Source organism: Rhodamnia argentea, chromosome 4 (assembly GCF_020921035.1).
Source record: "Rhodamnia argentea isolate NSW1041297 chromosome 4, ASM2092103v1, whole genome shotgun sequence".
In the NCBI taxonomy this organism is placed as follows: domain Eukaryota; kingdom Viridiplantae; phylum Streptophyta; class Magnoliopsida; order Myrtales; family Myrtaceae; genus Rhodamnia; species Rhodamnia argentea.
Window position 1 is genome coordinate 25042794 of NC_063153.1, and position 18836 is coordinate 25061629.

The 18836-nt window shown below is 38.3% G+C and overlaps 2 protein-coding genes and 1 long non-coding RNA gene across 4 annotated transcripts in view; all 3 read right to left on the reverse strand.

Annotated features, from left to right (window-relative positions):
• Positions 1-551: 551 nt before the first annotated feature.
• The window catches only part of LOC115730737 (protein TOPLESS-like), a 48155-nt gene continuing 29870 nt past the window's right edge, over positions 552-18836 (reverse strand). Inside the window, exons 5-17 of the mRNA XM_048278099.1 lie at positions 4822-4932; positions 4556-4735; positions 4022-4150; positions 3858-3953; positions 3453-3608; positions 3277-3372; positions 2739-2927; positions 2433-2599; positions 1945-2319; positions 1706-1754; positions 900-1008; positions 777-838; positions 552-659 (exon numbers count right to left, since the gene is read on the reverse strand). Coding sequence (XP_048134056.1) covers positions 552-659; positions 777-838; positions 900-1008; positions 1706-1754; positions 1945-2319; positions 2433-2599; positions 2739-2927; positions 3277-3372; positions 3453-3608; positions 3858-3953; positions 4022-4150; positions 4556-4735; positions 4822-4932 — 1827 coding nt within the window. The remainder of the gene's footprint in view (positions 660-776; positions 839-899; positions 1009-1705; positions 1755-1944; positions 2320-2432; positions 2600-2738; positions 2928-3276; positions 3373-3452; positions 3609-3857; positions 3954-4021; positions 4151-4555; positions 4736-4821; positions 4933-18836) is intronic.
• Positions 7496-8739, reverse strand: LOC115733785. Its single transcript, XR_007198021.1, has 2 exons — positions 8530-8739; positions 7496-7677 (listed from the first exon to the last, which is right to left on the reverse strand). It is a non-coding gene; the product is annotated as an uncharacterized LOC115733785 (long non-coding RNA).
• LOC115733026 (disease resistance protein L6-like) overlaps positions 11004-18836 on the reverse strand; it is a 154133-nt gene continuing 146300 nt past the window's right edge. The window contains exons 3-6 of one of the 2 annotated variants that reach the window (XM_048277042.1): positions 13377-13436; positions 13146-13285; positions 12501-13054; positions 11004-12390 (exon numbers count right to left, since the gene is read on the reverse strand). In XM_048277042.1, the coding sequence (XP_048132999.1) occupies positions 11265-12390; positions 12501-13054; positions 13146-13178 (1713 nt within the window). In that variant the 5' untranslated portion in view covers positions 13179-13285; positions 13377-13436 and the 3' untranslated portion in view covers positions 11004-11264. The remainder of the gene's footprint in view (positions 12391-12500; positions 13055-13145; positions 13286-13376; positions 13437-18836) is intronic. The other variant, XM_048277043.1, reaches the window with a different exon arrangement.

Sequence of the window (18836 nt, forward strand, 5' to 3'; positions counted from 1 at the left end):
CATGAGGTGTTTTGGCAAACACTCCTCAGTTACAGCATCTAAAAGCTGTCTCACTCAACTTTTAAGACGCCATTTCGCCCCAACTTCGAGGTGTTGGAGCTGTTAAAAAATGGATAACCAAACATAGAAATTACAGCACTTGACCGTACAACAGGATTACAATTCAATTATAGCCATACCAAACAGGTCTTATTCCTTTGTAAAGTCCCAGGTCAAGAACATCTTCTCAGAAAAGGGGGAAAATCCAGTATCTTTCCTATTTGTAAGTGGAACTAATTCCTTATTCTGTGGAAATTGTCCAAACAAAGTGTGTGAGCTAGTTTCACTTTGCTACTAATTTTGCAAATTCAGTTGTTTAGAAGAACATGTGCCGTGTAGGTGCGAGTAAACTTTGCTAAGAACGACAATATAGGATCATGTGATGAGAAACAATACTCTTTGGTGGCTTTGGGATATCACACTAAGGGAAGGGTGATTGGAATACAGATGAGATCGAAAAAGGGCTCGCTGTCATGCTCCTACCTGCTCGTGTTCATTCGCAAATGAACAATTCAAGTCATCAAGCAAGCCATTAAAGCTTGTGAAATAACCGATTTTCTGTCCCGGATGATGTAGTGTTTAACTGCATCCTCAAAAAGATGGAACTTAATTCCAAAAGACTGCAATGAAGTATTTGCTGTCATCCATCAAAGGTCCTGAGTGCTGTCGCGCTCAAATCGCCTTCATAATTAGGAACGAGAGAAGAAGATAAAGTTTTCCTTTTGCAGCGAAAGAACCAGAAAGGAGAACCTGCTAAGTGTCAACAAATGCTGCTGCTCAACCAAGCTAAAAAGAATACCTACAAGTAAATAACACATATACTTTCAGCAGAACGCAGAAGGAACAAGAAAAGAAGATACCTAAGAAAACTAAATCCTGTTCCTCTGGTCCTTTTAGCTTGCTAACTGAAATCAGATCCCTGCCAGTGCCTCCATCGCGAATATGCAACACCCTAATCTCACGTTCTTCCTAAATGAAAATTAACAGAACAAATTACCAGCCGCATGACTTGAGCAAAAGTCGATTAGGATGCTAGTTGTACCACTTTCAGACAACTGTACTGAACTATGTCCAGAGGAAGTACCCTGAGGCTGTAAAATCTACCCTCTGCAGCATTCCTCAAAGCTCGAATCAAGTGTGGCGAAGGAAAGCCGGCTCAGCATTTTGATGCTCAAAGTTCCACAGGGGGAGACATGGCCGGCACTGCCTTTGGGGTTGATCTGAAGCAGTTGCACCAGAGGTAGTGGTTGGCCCAGCACCATTTTCAACCGGAGGAGAAGAACCCCACTTGCCCTCAGATTCCGATGGCTCCTGGTGCTCATACACATGAGTCCCTCACGACACCATCGCTCGTTGGATTGCTATTGTTCAATGCACAATCTCACTTTTTTTTTTTGGTAAAGTAGTCTCACTTTTTTTTTTCTAGAAAAACAAATTCCCAAAATAAATCTACCCTGATTCTCAAACTAGATTTCTCCGTACCATATCATGCCTAAAGATCAGCTAGTTCATCCAGCCAAAATGTAAATGCTGGCCATCCTACGTGTGGACAATTTTTTCTTTGCGTTTTCCTTTTATTTTTTCTTTTCTTCTCTTTTCTTTTGTTGCAAATTGTGATCAACTTAATCTCAAAGAAAGTCTCAGGCAGTGGACAGCTTGAGGAAACCTTGAAAATAAGTCGAGAATGGCTGTCGAAGGAGCGAAGATCGTGGGCTCTGCAAGCAGACAGCTTGCAAACTAGAAGAATCCACTATGCCGGTAAATGATCCTTGTCCCATGAACCTCGCTTATATTCCTTAAAGTATACTACTTTGTCTGTTGCTCTAATCAACTAGACCATACGCACATCAAAACACAAACTATTGATATCAAAGCCATGGTTCCGCCCAATTAAATTTTCAACACCTTCTTTTCTTCTTTTTACTGTGGCCCGTGAGGTCACCGGAGCTCCCCTGCCGCTGTCGAGAGTTGCGGCCCTTGCTCAGCCTCTCCAAAACCTCCGTGCCCAGATCACAAGGTGGTGGCAGCCGCGGACGAAGTCGCCTTGCCCAGATTTGGGCGTGGCCAGCCTCGCCGGCTGTGGGCAAATGCGGTTGATCTGAACTGGTAGCGACAGAGGATGTGCTAGACCCAGCACCATTTTCAACAGGAGGAGAACTACTCCACTCTCCTTCAGATTCCAAAGGCTCGAGCACATAGACGCTACCATCAGTAAGCCCTAGTGCAAACTGGTTTGGTTCAAATGGATGTGCTGCAATGGCTAAGGGGTAGACTCTCAAGCTGCCAAATACATCAGCGAGGAATGAATAACTTGAGACTATTGGAACTTCGCGAATGAGATTTGCCATTTTCGTAAAAGAATGAGGTTAACTGAGCAGCAATAACCAACTTACCTGGGGTTTGGAGGGATGTAAGCAGCAGGATTTATACGACATCTCAAACTGAGTGCAGAAGCAGTAAGAACACCGATACTTCCATCTTTGAAGCTCACATATATTGATCGACCATTGCAAGAATATGTAGCATCTGTGATTGGACCGCTAGCTTCTCGAGTAACCCACTAGTTGCGATGAACAACGAATCAAAAAAAGTACATTTGCAAGAAGCAACAATAGTACCTAATATTTCACTGATTTTGATGCAATCAGGATGAGATAAGAGATCGGTCTGTGCAAAAAAAAAAAAATTATCTTCAATACCTGCTGGAGGCATTCTAGTTTAGGAGCTTCATATATGGCGACCTGCTTTTCTTGAACCACCAGCAGACGTATCTGATCCACGTGAAATTGAACACGAGTATCAGCAAGAGGAGCTGCTACTCGCCCAGTCGGCATCTGCAGAAACCTACTAGCCTGCTTCTCCCATCCGTCAATGCTCCAAGCACACAACTGCAGTGATGATAGACATCCATCAAAGGGGACTTCTACATTTACGCACAAATGAAAGAATCAAGTTCTGTTTCTATATGAGAATCACACCGATTGTCTGTTGTAAGCAACAACAGGACATCGTAGCTTCTTTTATTGCACTTAATAGGATGGGATTAATTTGTCAACACAAAAGATGAATTTTTCTGGAAGGATTTATTCTGCCAGTAAAAGATGCCTTCGTGACCTGACGTGTGCCGAGGACATGGGCATCAATATATTCGGAGTGAACATCAACCTTACATTGCTCTCTCTGCCCAAAACTTAGGCATGTCTATATGGAAAGGAATACGCAGCAGTGGTCTGGTACCTGAGAGTCAGCGCCAGAAGACACGAGAATGTTTAAGACGTTAGAGAAGGCAAGGCCTGTAATTCTTTTCTCATGTCCTTCTAGTTTTTTCTTGACCTGAGAAAGTGAAACGGTCAATATCCATAACTTTGTTGCAGATGATAACAAGGTTAACTTTAAACGACAATGAGTCTCACCTCACCAACTCGAACATTGTAAATTAGAATAGAGGAGTCCTCCATTCCAATTGCAATAACGTTATTGTCTTGAGGATGGAACGCCAGAAAAGTTGCTGCCGGTGGTGGGGGCACAAATGGTGCTGCTGGTGGTGGGGGCATAAATGTTGTCATCATCTGGATAGTATTAACTATTAACAACTTCACAAGTGAAAGTGGGGACACATGTGCCAAGAGGCACTTGCCTCAGTGGCATCTCCCTTCTTGGGAAAGGGAGAGAGCAAGTTCGACCATTACATGTCTGGATGGTTGTAAAAAATGCTCTTGCCTTCTTTTCTTGGATCAGTAAGGGCAAAAAGATTCATGGAAGACAGAGAAAAGCCCTTGTCTGACTTAGCAAGTAAAAAGAAAGCAGTGGTCTGGTACCTGAGAATCAGCGCTAGAAGACCAAAGAACATTTAAGACAGTTGAGAAGTTAAAGCCTTTAATTATTCTTTGACGTCCTTTTAGTTTTGTCTGGACCTGAGAAAGTGAAGCAGTCAATATCCTCTATACAGTTAACTTTCAACGCCAATGAAAACAGGTCGCACCTCATCAACTTGACCACTGTAAATTTGAATAGTGGAATCCTCCATTCCTATTGTGATAATGTCATTGTCTGGTGGATTGGTCGCCAGAAATATCGATGCTGGTGATGGAGGCATAAATGTATGCATCGTCTGAACATCAGCAGGCAGGATAGTATCAACAACTTTATAAGTGACAGTGGGATATACGTGCCAAGAGGCGCTTGCCTCGATGGCATCTCCCTTCTTTGGAAAGGGACAGAGCAAGTTCGACCATTACATCTCTGGAATGGCTAAAAAAGCTCTTCCCTTGCTTTCTTTAATCAGTAAAGATTCCATTGAAGACAGAGAAAAGGGCATGAAAATCAGAGCAGTTGCTTTCATGGAACTCCTAACAATAGAGTTTAATACTTTCCATATATGATAGAATCGATTAAATTTTAGCTAATAGTGCATGCATATTCATCACAAAGGGGTAGTTCATCATCTTAAACCTCGTGGATGGTGCTACCAAAAACTGACAAGAGGATATAAACTTGCCTATGGGAAAATATTCACCTTAAAATTCACAATATTGAACAAAGAGATCTTGCCCCCTGATGTTGATATTAGATAACAATCATTCTTTGACAGTGCAAAGCACGGAACTGCCTCTTCAGGATTTGTATTCCTTGTGTCATTGGTCAGCAAATTCCCACCAGGAGGTCGCCATAACTGTGGTACTACACTAGTTGTAGCCTGCAAAAAGAACTAATGTAGTTAACAATGAGCTAAAAGAAAAATAGCTCGCCACTTTGAAGAAAAATAGCTCGCCAATTCCTTACCCTGACTGTTGAGTTCCCATCACTTTGTTGCCATTTCCAGAGCTTGTGTTCAGCGTTCGATGTTAAAGCCAGAATGGCACAACCTGAGTTTGTATAGGTTAATCTCGAGACCTGCTCATTTTATCAGCTTTCAGTAGTGATAGTTAAATGAAAAAAGAAAAATAAAGGACCCGAACCAAAATTGGTAGATGCAGAAGTTGATGCAAAGATATAATCGAGCGTCTGTGTGCATTGGCATATTTCCATACTGTACCTTTTTCATATGAACAGAGTGTACAAAACCTAGTTGAAAATTACAGCGCCTTCACCCAGGCTACTCTTTTCTCGATTACCTATCCTTTTGCCACTAGCGTTTGTGAATTTAGTATCAGATCGTAAATTTCCATTCAAATTTTCCAGAAATTGGCAAGCTCAAAACAGCTGAATTCACAAGCTTAGCATTCCAGACAGGCATCAAAGTGGTGCACAATGATATACTTTGCCTGCCATGTACCCGGCAAAATTCATCTCATGAAGAGTCTGTGCCTTTTGCATGAGAGTCCACGAGCAATCCATCTCAATGATATACTTTGTCTAGAAAAGATCTTTATGAATCAGGCAGCATCCGTCTCACTATTCATCTTTACCATAAAATTCATAACATCCACAGCCAACAAAACTCAAACTCCACTGTCACTCCATAATCACATGTTACTCAACGTTGATATTATTTTACTTATTTGTATAGTTGGAACAATCAACATTAACAATATAAGGCCAAATGAAGAGACGACAAAGTCCCCTCAAATGTTGAGATTTAAAAGATTATTTATTGGAACACATGCTGATGAAACTAATAAAGCAAGTGCACTATTTGGGACCTGTTCGAATTTGTGCTTATCTAGTAGAGACATGACAGATAAATGCGGAAAAGAAATGCTGCATAAGAACATCCTAATTTGGCAATCATTTGTACCCTCACAGCCGTCGTGTTATCGGGCAGCCTTAAGGACCGGCATTGCCATGGTTCATTGATTTCTGTCAGTTTCCTAATCCGTGATTTGTCTCTAGACTCATCTGCAATTCCGGGCTTCACGTCGGCCATGCTCTCACTGTTCTGTAGAGCTCAAAAGAGAGGATATCACTAAAAGAGATCCTATGAACATGCACATGCAACTGCATTTACTACAACATTCAAGTAACACGGAAAGCAACAAATAAAGCTCCTTAAAAAGATTTATAATATCCCGACTTCCATGAACAAATAAAGCTTCTTAAAAACTCCCGACATCCATGAACAATAGACATAAAAATAGCGAGAAGTACATATAACAATTCCGACGAGATCTAGTTATGAATGTTGAGAAAAGCATTCCATATATCCGAGATAACTGATCACTCAGTAAAATACTCTTTTTGTAGATGGAACCACCCGTCAATAACTGAAAACGATAAAGAAAAAGCAAGATGAAATAAGTACTACTTCTGAGATTGCAAAAGGCCTTGATCTCTTCAAAACATGTTCAGAATCTGCTGTTCGGTAGCTCATGGCTGAGTTGTTGGCAGGAGGAATCCTGGGACGCTTTAAGTGAACTGTATCGGAAGACAAAAAGTTAATACAATGCCAAACTAACAGCTTGAACTTGTGGAAACCACAAAATCAAGTTTCACAGCTCTTCCACAACGTGTTATAGAAAGCTCTGGGAGACATTCAAGACAATAAGAAAGAGTAGGTTTCTTGAGAAAGGTTAGTCGGGAAAGATGAGACAATTGTGGGATCTGGCAGGTGATACCTAGAGCTAATAGGCGAGAGCGCAGCCCTGATAGTTTTTTGTCTAAATCAAGCTTGTTTAGTGAAACCAGCTCGTCTGGTAGTCCTTTCAGATTTTCCCATCCTGCAGCTCTCAACTCTTGGAGTTCCGCCATTATTGCGCTGTCACCAAGCAATTCTATTACGGGAGTTCTGCAAATGTCCAACATCTTCAAGTTCTGCATATTCCCAATGCTTTCAGGTAATTCCACAATCGCCGTAGAATTTAAATCCAGCTCAGTCAATGATGTCAACTTTCCGATCGAAGCAGGGATTTCTTTTAACGAGTGGCATCCTCCTAATAACAAGCGGCGTAGAGACACAAGAGAGCCCATGGAGTCTGGAAGTTGATCAAGTTTATGGCATCCCTCTAGGTTAAGGTAAGACAGAGATGCTAGACCGCCTATGGTGCTGGGTATGCAGGCTAAAGATTCACAATGATTGGCACAAAGAGTCTGGAGATTCTTCAGAAAACCAATAGATTCAGGTAATTCCACTATCGCCGTAGACTTTAAATCTAGCTAAGTCAATGATGTCAACTTTCCGATCGAGTCTGGGATTTTTGTCAATGAGTGGCATGCCGCTAATAACAAGTGCTGTAGGGACACGAGGGAGCCCTATTCTGGAAGTCGATCAAGTTTATGACATCCCTTTAGGTTAAGGGAAGACAGAGATGCTAGGCCGCCTATAGGTCTTGGGCTCTTTCAGAGTAAAAGCAGAGTTTGGAAGTCGTCAAAAAGTCTAGAACAATTCTTGGCACTAGAAAACCAACTAGATTCAGGCAATCCTCTCAATAGAATCTCTTGTATAAGAGTATAAGATAGAGTCAATCGTCAATGATTCTTCCATTCTACCTAATCCTGCCGGTAGCTCCTTCAGTCTCAAACAACCATTGACATTCAAGGAGTTGAGGGTCTTGATGTCCCCAACAGAAGGATGAATCTCTTCCAGATTCTTCACAACTCTTTGAGATTCAAAATCTCCAAGCTTTTGAAAGCGGACAAGTCGGGAGTTCTTCTCAAAGATTGACAATATCTGAGGTCGAGAACTTTGAGCTGAGTTGCCATCTAAAAGAAAGAAAGGATACCTCGGTGAGATTGGACCGCTACAATGTTTGATTTTTCACTATTCTTTATTTATTTATTTTTTTGGACTTCTTAAAATTCCTCAATAATACCCATGCTTCACTACTCCTCACAGTTGTCTTTCAGTTGTGTTTGGCAACACCAACATATAAACTTTTTTTTTAAGCATATCCATTGCAAAAAGAATGTTAGGCATGTATAAGTGCTGACTACATTTAATTTGAAAGCTCTGGCAATGCTGTTCTTTATTGATTAGACATAAGCAAATTTTATTATCAAAAAGCCAGATAACAATTTCAAATGGAAGAGAAATGCAGTTATTGGGCGCAATGTTTTTCTTCAATAGTATGAAATTAAAGAGAAACGGCTAGTTTAATAATGAAAAACAACTTTCAAATGTTATATGTACGAGAAGTAAAAATATTGTTATATTGGAAATGTTTAAATGCCATTATAAGGATAATTCTATTACTCTTATATCCTTACCAATTTATTAATTTGTTATACGGTGACTTCAATAATCAACAGTTATGGTGAATAAATATTGCGTGCAACAAAACAGAGCAATTCATGTTTAATTCCATTCCTCTCGACCAAAAAAAAAAAAAAAATGAAAATGGATTTAGAGTTTCAGTATGTATGTATAACACAAGTCAATGTAATGGAGTTTTTGTTTCAGAGGAAAATTCTTAATCGGAGGAAGGATACTAAACCTTACCGAAAGAAAGAAAGCAGAGCTATGTGCGATTGAACCTCGACAACACGTAATTATATTCGACCAAAAAAAAAAAACACGTAATTATTAACAAAACACATGCCTTCTCTAAATCTTACCTTTAGTGGATCCCATCCTCCCCAATCCTCCGAAATCTCACTATATGACAGATCGAGTACGACTAATCTCTTCGGATGAAAGTTGACCGTGGCAAAATCTGAGGGACAATTCTCCCACCAAAGCCACCTTAATTGAGGAAGCAAGTTCTGAAAATCTCCAATTAAATTCGCACTCCATACATCGAGGAACCTCAAATTGGTCAGTTCTTTAAATTGTTCAGCTATTGTAGCTTCTTTCAGTATGGTCAAGACGAATAGCCTCAATGTTACTAGTGCCCTGCGGTTAGGAAACATTGTGGATCGTAAGTCTTAAATGATAAGATGAGAGCAACTGTATTTAAAAAAAAGATGTCCTAATTTCCAATTGGTGTTGCACAATTATGGCGTAGGCTTCTCACTTTCAACTTTGTGAAATGACAGGTTGCAGTGGCATATCATTTATCTAACTTATGTGACCACGTGAAGCTCAAGATGGCGCTTCCAAACTTTTCCTCTTCTAATTATGCTCTTCGCTATTTTCTTCTTATGAATCCCAAAATTGTTTTTCGCTGCCTACCTCTTGACTTTAAAGCTAGTAATGAAAATCAATCATCATACAAAATTCAAAACCGTGTTTATTTACATGACAAAAGAAATTAAATTACAAGTATTGCAATGAGCCATTACTATGAACTTTCCCATGTTTTACTAATTTTACCCATATTAATCTCATTAATAAAATTTGATGTGTCACTTTTTTGCCAATAAATATTTCTTAGTAAAATTTATGTGACGATGGATGACATTCACATTACATCTAGTAACCAAATAATTAGTTTGACTTATATTTAATCATTACAAAGTGATGAGAGAGACCTCTCCATGTGCGTTTAATCATATTTGAAGATAAGGGTGTTATTGATTGTTTTTATGTGAATACATGGTTCTAAAACTTACGTGATAATCATTTATATAAATAGTATCAACTCTTTTTCATTGTAAATATAATGGGTGAATAAAGGAATAATATTGATGATATTACGTTAATATAACTTTTTTTTGTCTAAATATATAACCTATTTAAGCATATGGTTGTGAATTTATTGTCAGTTATATACTACGACGACTCTCTTCTCTCTCTCTCTCTCTCTCTCTCTCTCTATATATATATATATATATATATATATATATTGATTTAATAGTTAAGTTCCAAGTTTAGTAATGTTACAAATTCTAGATTTGAAAATTTTTCGACAACAAAAAGTTTGTAACTATGTGATTGAAGATGTACATTTGTTAATATGTTTTGTTGCAAATACATGGTTCTCCAATTAAATTGTAATAATATCATCGACCACATCATTGCAAATATATGTTATGACAAAAGTATAATATAATATTGTAAATAAGTCTATAATTTCACCACTAAAAGTTCTTGTATACACTTTTAAGGAAATCGTGCCTTGGGATTTAATTTTCAGATAAATCTGTACATGGCTCGTAATAACTATTCTAAAATTAATATTTCGTGATTAAAATTTGAGAAATTCTCATTATTTTTTTAAAATGAAGTCATTTAGTTTCGTGGTTCTTTTTCTTGACCACACAGTTTTTTTTTCCACTGTTAATTAAAGATAGGATCTTTCAAATAACTTATCGTTAATGTTATATACCTCATCAAAATAGTACGTTGTTTCAAATAAGGACAGTAAATATAGCTTTTGTACTTACTCTCCCTGCGAACAACTCTATTTAAAGTAGTGCACTTAAATATGCATCACTTTTCACAATTCTTAGTGATAAGTTAGACTCCATTGATTCTTGATAAGACTCGTGTTTTACGTTACTTAACCGCTTCTCTTCTTTCTCAAAGTCAAGACAGAGGTAGCCCATGGATTTGCACGAAAAGACATTTCTCTTGAAAAAATGACATTTAACGTATAGTTCATTGTTCATACTTTGATGAATAGATTACCTCTCTTGGAACTTGGAAGTAATATGCTTGGACTAGACATTCCCTTTGCATTTTGAGTGGCGTAGTTGCTAGATGACTACATAGTAGTTCCTTTCTTTCTTTGCTCTTAAAGATCTTGGTTAGAGAGATATAGATCAGATGATAGTACATCCCATCCATATAGAATGTTTAAAAAGTTATATTCTCACAAATAAATGGGAAAGCTACATCAGATAAAGGACTTCATTTACCGAAAAGGAAATAGACGGGGAATTAAATCGCACAAACAGTAATACTTAGGGGACTAACTCTATACTTAACTCAATTTGAAAAATACAGGAACGAGGATAACTAATCGCCAAAAATTAATGGAGGTCTCATTATCACATCAAACAACTCATAAGAAATCAGTACTCAATATAAGGAAAAGAAAGGAAAGAACTCACAAGAAATCAAAAGAAGAATCCAAACATTAAACATGTGCATCACACGGATATGCCGGAAAAGCATGGCCCCAACAATTTATAGATGTCGGGTTTTCTATCAAACATTATATTTTTGAAGTTGTGTTGTTGCATTAAATTGACCAAAAGGAGAGTATCCTCCGTTACAGTACTACCGGTAAAGATATATATCAATCATCAATGACCAAGAAATTACTCCTCAATTATGTTGTAGAATCAGGCAAGAACAGCAATTAATCGAAAGAGTTCTTTTGCTAATAGAAGCAACAAGTTTTGGGGACTCGGGACTAACAATACTTTCTATTTCAAACAAGAAAGAGAATATGGACTCACATGCACTAACCTAGACAAGTAGAGAAAACTCTTACCTTGTTGCTACCAAGCACTTCTATGGCTTCCTCATAATCCCATAATCTACTACGATTTTGAGGCTCCTTTTGATTTTCTAGACGAATTATTTCTCTTCCAAGATCCCTCAGTTGATCATGCATCAAGAAATTGCCGTCTTCGTCAATTTTAATAAGGGACAAAAGACTCAATACTTCAATCCCCTTCCCCGGGAAAAAACCACAAGCATCCCACATATAAGTCGGATGTTGTTTAGATGACCCAATAAAAAAACATGCAATATCCAAAAATATATGTTGGTCCTCGGGATCTAGTGCGTCGTAACTTATCCTCAACTTCTCTTGCACTTTCTTATGAGGCACTTTCTCTAATTTCTTTGATGTAGCTTTCCATGCTTCTTTTGTCTTTCCACATAAGAATGAGCCTATAACTTCAAGGGCTAAGGGAAGCCCCCAAGTAGTAGATACGATATCACGAGAGATAACCTGATAATCAGTTGGAGGAGAATCCATTCGAAATGCATGTCTACTAAATAAAACCAATGATTGATCCGAAAGCAATTCATTGAGTTGATACTTGTAGCTTACTCCAGCCGTGTCAAGAATACCCTTGTCTCTAGTGGTGACGATGACTATACTTCCAGCTTTAAACCAACTACCATCTCCAACCAACGCATTCAAGTGAGTATGATCATCCACATCATCAAGAAGGATGAGAACTTTCTTATTTGTAAATCGAGATTTAAGGATATTGATTCCATCATCGACATTAGACACATCGCACAAGTCTCCATTTATGTCTGAGATGAGCTGCTTTTGTACGCCTTCAATACCCTTGCGCTTAGATCTTTCTCGAATATTTTCCACAAAGCTTTGATACTCATAATGACTAGAAAGTTTGTTGTATAACACCTTTGCAAGAGTTGTTTTACCGATGCCCCCCATTCCATAAATTCCGATAACCCTAGTATCACTGCATTTAGCATCTATGAAGCTCATGAGATATTCCACACGATCATCAATTCCTACTAATTGTTTGGGAACATTTAGCAAAAAAAGTCTTTTTAACTCGCCCATAACTTTTCTGACAACTGTTTCAACCAATTTTCCTTCATGCCTGCCAAATAAAAATAAAAATTTCAATGTATGATGGCAATATTTATATTCTTCTTCTGGTAAGATCTAGTTATGACAAAGTAAGCAATGTTTTGGTGAAGAATAATGTACCCGTTGTCAGTTTTCTCCGATTCCCACACTTTCAAGGAAGTGACTTCTTTGAGCGCTTCCTCCCATTCCTTCACAATCCTTTCATCCAAATTCCTTTTATGTGCACTGATAGCATCTCCAAATCCCCCTAGAAGACGTCGCACTTGCGAGGGTTCCACTTTGTAAAATATGGGCAACACTATTTGCCCTCTGTTTCTCCTGCACTTCAAGATATGAGCCAACTCGCGAAGGCACCACGTGCTGGAAGCATAGTTCTCCGAGATAATCGGGATTGAGATCTTAGACTGCGTGATACTGCAGAGAAGCTCCGGACCAAACTCATCACCAACACGAAGCTCATTGTCGTCTCTGAACACATGAATTCCTGCAACTTTAAGGCTAGTATAGAGATAATCAGTAAAGCCTTTGCGAGTATCTTTCCCTCTAAAGCTCAAGAACACTTCGTAGTTATTCCCCTTCCGCTGTTCCTCTCCGCCCTCATAATCTCCTCCATGGGGAGGGGTCGATGATGAAGACGCCATGGAATTCGGGTCTTCTGAGTGAGAGGGCTTTTTCTTTTGCAATTTGATTGACAATTTAAGTCGAGAGGGAAATGAAGGGAAAAGAGTGAAAAGGAATTGGAGAGAAAGGAAGAGAGGGAGAGACCAATTTCCATTTTCTTGATTGGGTGTACATCATGGGTAGTGATTGACCAAAAAGATCCTTATTATGTTTTAAGATATAAGAGGTTGATCGAGCAGAGCCTTAGAAGAAAGCCAGATTTCACAGTCCAGATCTGCGAATTGCAGGGTTCGGAACTCGTCAGATGTAAGTGGAGCAATCAAAGGAGGAAAACAGAGAAGAGAAGAGAAGTGGAGAGAAGGAGTCATGGATTACCTGAGGAGTGCTCAAACAGCACAAATCCACCCACTGCTGTGATCTCCACCCGTTCTCAGCCTTAGACAATGCTGAATTCTTGCCGTCCGACGATCCTTTCATGCACCGGAAGGACAAACCATTGCCCGCGTAATTTCCGCTGGCATTGCGAGGAAGGTGCGTGGAACCTGTGCGGGTGCTTTCATTGAAATGTGAGATCCACCATGGACTTGATTATAAAATCGGGGCGTGGAAAGTATTTTTTACCGATAGTGGAGCTCACATGGGGCTGTCGCTTTCCTTCGTCTCTTTCGGGGAACGCTTCATGGATAGATTCGCAGGAATATTCGGACACACTCCGAGTATTATTTGGCAGAGTCTTTTTTATCAGTCAGTTGTTTATTGGATGAAGTATTGTTTGGCGCTGTCTTTGTCGTCATCATCGCTTAAACAAAACTACATTTGCGTATTACACTTCGTATCTTAACCATTAGAATGTGTTTATATGTTTGAACAAGTTTTAATTTTTTTTTTTTTTGTTTCCTATGTAGAGTCTATTTTGTTAACTTGTTTAATGTACTATGTCAAATTATAAATGGAAAAGAGAGAGAGAGAGAAGTGATCACATAGTGGACATTTATTTGACAAGAATGACAGTTGTTACGAGCTTCGTTATGGAAGAAATAAGCGAGTATATGCATATGGTAAAGATTAAATAGCGAAGAGAAAAGGAATAAAAGTTTAGGAAAGACTATGAAATGCAAATTTTACACATCATAAAGTTTATTCTTTTCATCCTAATTGTGTTTTTACTTATTTGTGTGCGTGCTGGATGGATAAATCCCTCCCTCTAAAAAAAAAATGAAGGTTAGGATGTAATAATCGGGATAGATGAAATTTTATAAGTCGTTTATGTCGCCTAGAGAAAATATACACATTCGCTCTAAGTTTCTTGAGGATCAAGAACTGTAGCAGCAAAGGATGAAATTAGTGAGGTCCTAGACTTTTTCTGGCTTGGAAGACAAAATATTTACTAGTGAATGGAGCAAACTTCCATTATTAGAATGAATAATGGAAATTTGTCTACCTAGGTACGTTTCCTCTTCATCCGATGATTATTAAGGACAATTTGTGCAAAGTCCATAATGAACTCCTAATCTATGATTGTGATTGCTTTATGGTGAGCAGATTGAGACTTCTCTGACTTGGCATGACATCAAAAAATTAATTTTATTTGACCCTTTCAAAGATTAGAAAATGCAGTTGGCAACGGCCAAACCTCTTCATTATTAGATAAAAAATAGTTGAAGCATAGAAAGATCGCTGGGGGCCATTTTGTGCAAAGCACATAATGCTGAGTCCTTGCCATCCGACGGTCCAAGACACATGCTGCACGAGAAGGGCAATTTTTGCACGCGTAATTTCCACGGCAGTATGCGGAAGGTGCGTTTACTTGTTGACTTAACTTACTTTTCGCTTTTAATAAAAGAAATAGAGACGAAGGGGAGACCCATTTTATCAAAAAATCAGAGGACGACCATCAAATTCATGCGTAGATTCACCCCGTGCATGTTGTTTATGGTCGATTGAAGATTCAATGCATGCATTTTACCACAAAATGGAATCGAGCAACACTCTTTATCCCAAATTGGAATGGAGCTACGAGCACATTAGCACATTTTACATATCAGCAAGTCGGGAGAATCTACGGTATATGGACATTAGATTATCGAGACAATTAAAAAAAATCGATATATAATTGACAATTACGAAATCTTCTTTACACAATTAGCAATTAGTTGAGTGGCGACCTTATATTAGTTTATCTCGTAACGTAAACGAGATGATTCTGGTTGACCTTTTTTTTCCTTTTTACGGACTCCTCGTCCCGTGTGTGGGTGGAATCGCGAGTTTTTATTTGGGAATACATGTTAATCATACACTATCTCTGTACAAACCTTAAATAATCCAAACCTCGTTATTGGCATCCTGCGATAGCATGGAAATAATGAAATCCATAGATGTGAAACTTCTAGCAAGTGCATGTGAATTGGGAAGCTTTGATTGAATTTTGAGCTCCAAGATTCGGCACGTTTGACGACTAATATTCGTTAAAGTTGTTTGCGAACCAACTAAACGACGATATGATGACTTAGACTTTGCCTTTTCGTTAATAAAGACATAGAAAAGAAAACCAAAGGGCAATCCTTGCGCGGGCAATTTTCACAACACTTTGTGGAAGGTGCGTGGGAACCATCCTCTGTGGGGTACTTCTGGTCTTGACTTTGGTTTTTCCATTAATAAAAGAGAAATAGAAAAGAAGAGTAACTAGCATTGCGCAATCCGACTAGTTTCTTTCAAAAGACATTCATCTAGAAAAGCAAATCCCAAAAAAAAAAAAAAAAGTGTTATCGGACCGGCCGGCCAGTCGCAAATTCCATTGGACACTATCTGTCCACGTCCCCCATTGTCGAAGAAGTCAAAAGAGTAAGTAAATAACCCTGGAAGAACAGTGAATGTTTCATTACTTCTTTGTCGTTTTTTTTCAGTGGACGGTCCCGTTTCTAGTAAGTGCTAGGTCTTGTCGTTTGTTGGTTCACAATTATAATGACATGTCTGTGGAATTCAACAGTACCAAATCATCATTTCTTGACCCTACGGCCGGGTTAAACCCTTTGGAAAGATTTACTTTTCTTGGAAGTTTCTATACTGTTAGGTAAATCGAAGGTGCGCAAGGTAATGGATGTAGACCTCGGGTAACCGATTTGTCGGTAACATATTCCCGATTAATGTACTGCCTCAAACTACAAATGAAAAAAAAAAATGAGAGAGAAGTGATAACATAGTGGATATTTATTTGACAAGAACGATAGTTTATCGATGATGTGTCTCGTTATGGAAAAAATAAACAAGTACATGTATATGGAGAAGATTAAACAGCAAAGAGAAAGCGAAATAAAGTTTAGGTAAAAATATGAAATGCAAATTTTTTACATAGTAAAGTTTGTTTTTTAGATGGATAAATCCCAAAATTTAGGATGTAATCGAGGCAAAATAAATTTTATAAGCCTTTTCTGTTGTCTAGAGAAAAGATATATATGTTCGCTTCTTGATGATCAAATACTGTAGCAGCGAAAGATGAAATTAGTGAATGAACCAAACTCCCACTATTAGAATGAATAATGGGAATTTGCCTACATATCTAGGGTTTCCTCATCATCCGGAAATATGATAAGATTATTAGCTAGGGTTTGACCGTCGCAACAAAGAGGTTTGACCGTCGGATGCCTATCCTCCATCAGACGGTCCAAGACGCATGCTGCACGGGAAGGACAATTATTGCTCCCATAATTTTCCGCGGCATTATGCGGAAGGCGCATCATCGGCTTCTTCTTGACTTGACTTTGCTTTTCCTATTACTAAAAACGCCGACCAACGATCTGTTCTGATGCTCCGAGTCGCTAACCAATGTAATAAAAAAGCAGATTGATATAACGCCTACTTTCTCTCTCTCTGTTTGCAGGGTCAATGTCTGATCCGAACTATGATATCACGTATGTTAGCGCCTAACATGCTTAGGCAAGTTGGACGATAATGACTATCTTGTCTGCACAATCAACAACTGATTGAGTTGAGGCGTTATGCTTAGTCCATGTCGTGTTACGCACACGAGATGATTAACTTCGATCCTTCTTTTTTCTTTTTCACGTACTTCCCCTCCCGGGTGGGTGGAATCGCGAGTTCATGTAAGAGAATACATGTTGATGTCATACTATCTTTGCACAAATCTTAAATAATCCAAACCCTGTGGTTGGCATCCTGTGATAACAGGTGAACAATGAAATCCATAAGATGTGAAACTTCTAGCGCAAGTGCGTGTGAAGTTTTGCTTGAAATTTGAGCCCCAAGATCCAGCACGCTGGACTTGACTTGCTTTTTTGTTCATAAAAGAAAGAGAAAAGAAAAGATTTTAAAAAAAATACTAACGACCAATACTGTAATTAAAATTGTTTGTGATTAGTGATTGGATATTATAAACCAACGAAACGACAATATGACGACTTGGACTTGCCTCTTCTATTAATAGGAGAAGAAGAAAAGAAAACCAAAAGACAATCCTTGCACGCGTAATTTCCGCAGCATTTTGCTTGCCTTGACTAACTAGCAACGCGCAATCCGACTTGTTTCTGCCAAAAGAGATTCCTCTAGAAAAGCAAATCCCCCCCAAAAAAAAAAATCCACCGATTTTTCTATGCCATATCATGCCAAGTCACTTTTATTTTGACTTTAAATTTGTTGATACTAAACCCTTGTTGGAGCAAGTCTATGAATTGCAAGTACTTGTCAACAAAATCCGTGCCCTCAAGATTGCCATTTCAGAATACTTTCAAGTTGGAGCAATTATTTCAAGATTGCCTCCAAACTTTGGACCAAATTCAGAAACATCTTCATATTGGGGAAGAGTCACATTTACGTCATTATTTTGATTTATATGGGACCAAAGTGAATGCTGTGAAGAATAAATACATCAGCGTCGACCGCATCACGTCGCCGAGTTCTGGTTAAAATTGACCGGATGGATTGAATTGATATAAATGCAAAATGTTTAGGACTATATTAGCAAAAAATAAAATTAGGATTGAATTTCGCACAATTGCAATAAGTTTAGGAATTTTTTGGTAATTTTCCCTTTTTTTTTTTGGGGGGATGAGATTGTTCAACACATGCATTAGGAATGTGATCCAACTTTACTCAAGAGTTGGATAGTGGAAAATGAAACTTCAGGGACCAAAGTTGCACAACCACGTCAACTTTAGGACGCAAAAGGAGTTATTCCCTTCGCACAAATGCATGTATCTAAATAATGTGACAAACTTTAAATCATCTTGCCTAATGTTACACTTAGACGAGCTCGAACGAATCAACTTGCTCCGGAGCCATACCGTTAGTGATGTAACAATGATGGTGCATCAGTCAAATTGAGACTCACAATTCAAATGAACTTAGTAGTTTAATGGATTGTTAACTCATCAAAATAAATGTTAGCAGATTATTATGGTAGTTGGTAAGTATGTCAGTACTTTTCAAAATGAAACAAGATAAATACTTTATAGGTGAATAAAATTAGTTAGTCTTTACAGTTCAACTTAAGGTTGGCAATTGAATATAAAAGTTAGTCACTTCGACAAGTTGGCAAGTCACAAAATTAAATGTTGACGGATTATGAAAGCAGCGGCCAAATTTTGAAGTATAAATAGATGTTAGTGCTTTTCAAAACCAACCAATATAAAAAGTTGATAAGTGAATAAAATCAGCCGGTAACTTAATGTCTCGAATGTGACTAATTTAGTGTATAAGTCAGAAATTCCTAACACGTTGGTAAGCCATAAAAATTTCTATTGGTAGATTGTTAATGATAGGTAAATTTTGGATAAATGTTGGTACTTGTCAAAACCTGTTAGTAATTTACTAATGTTTGAC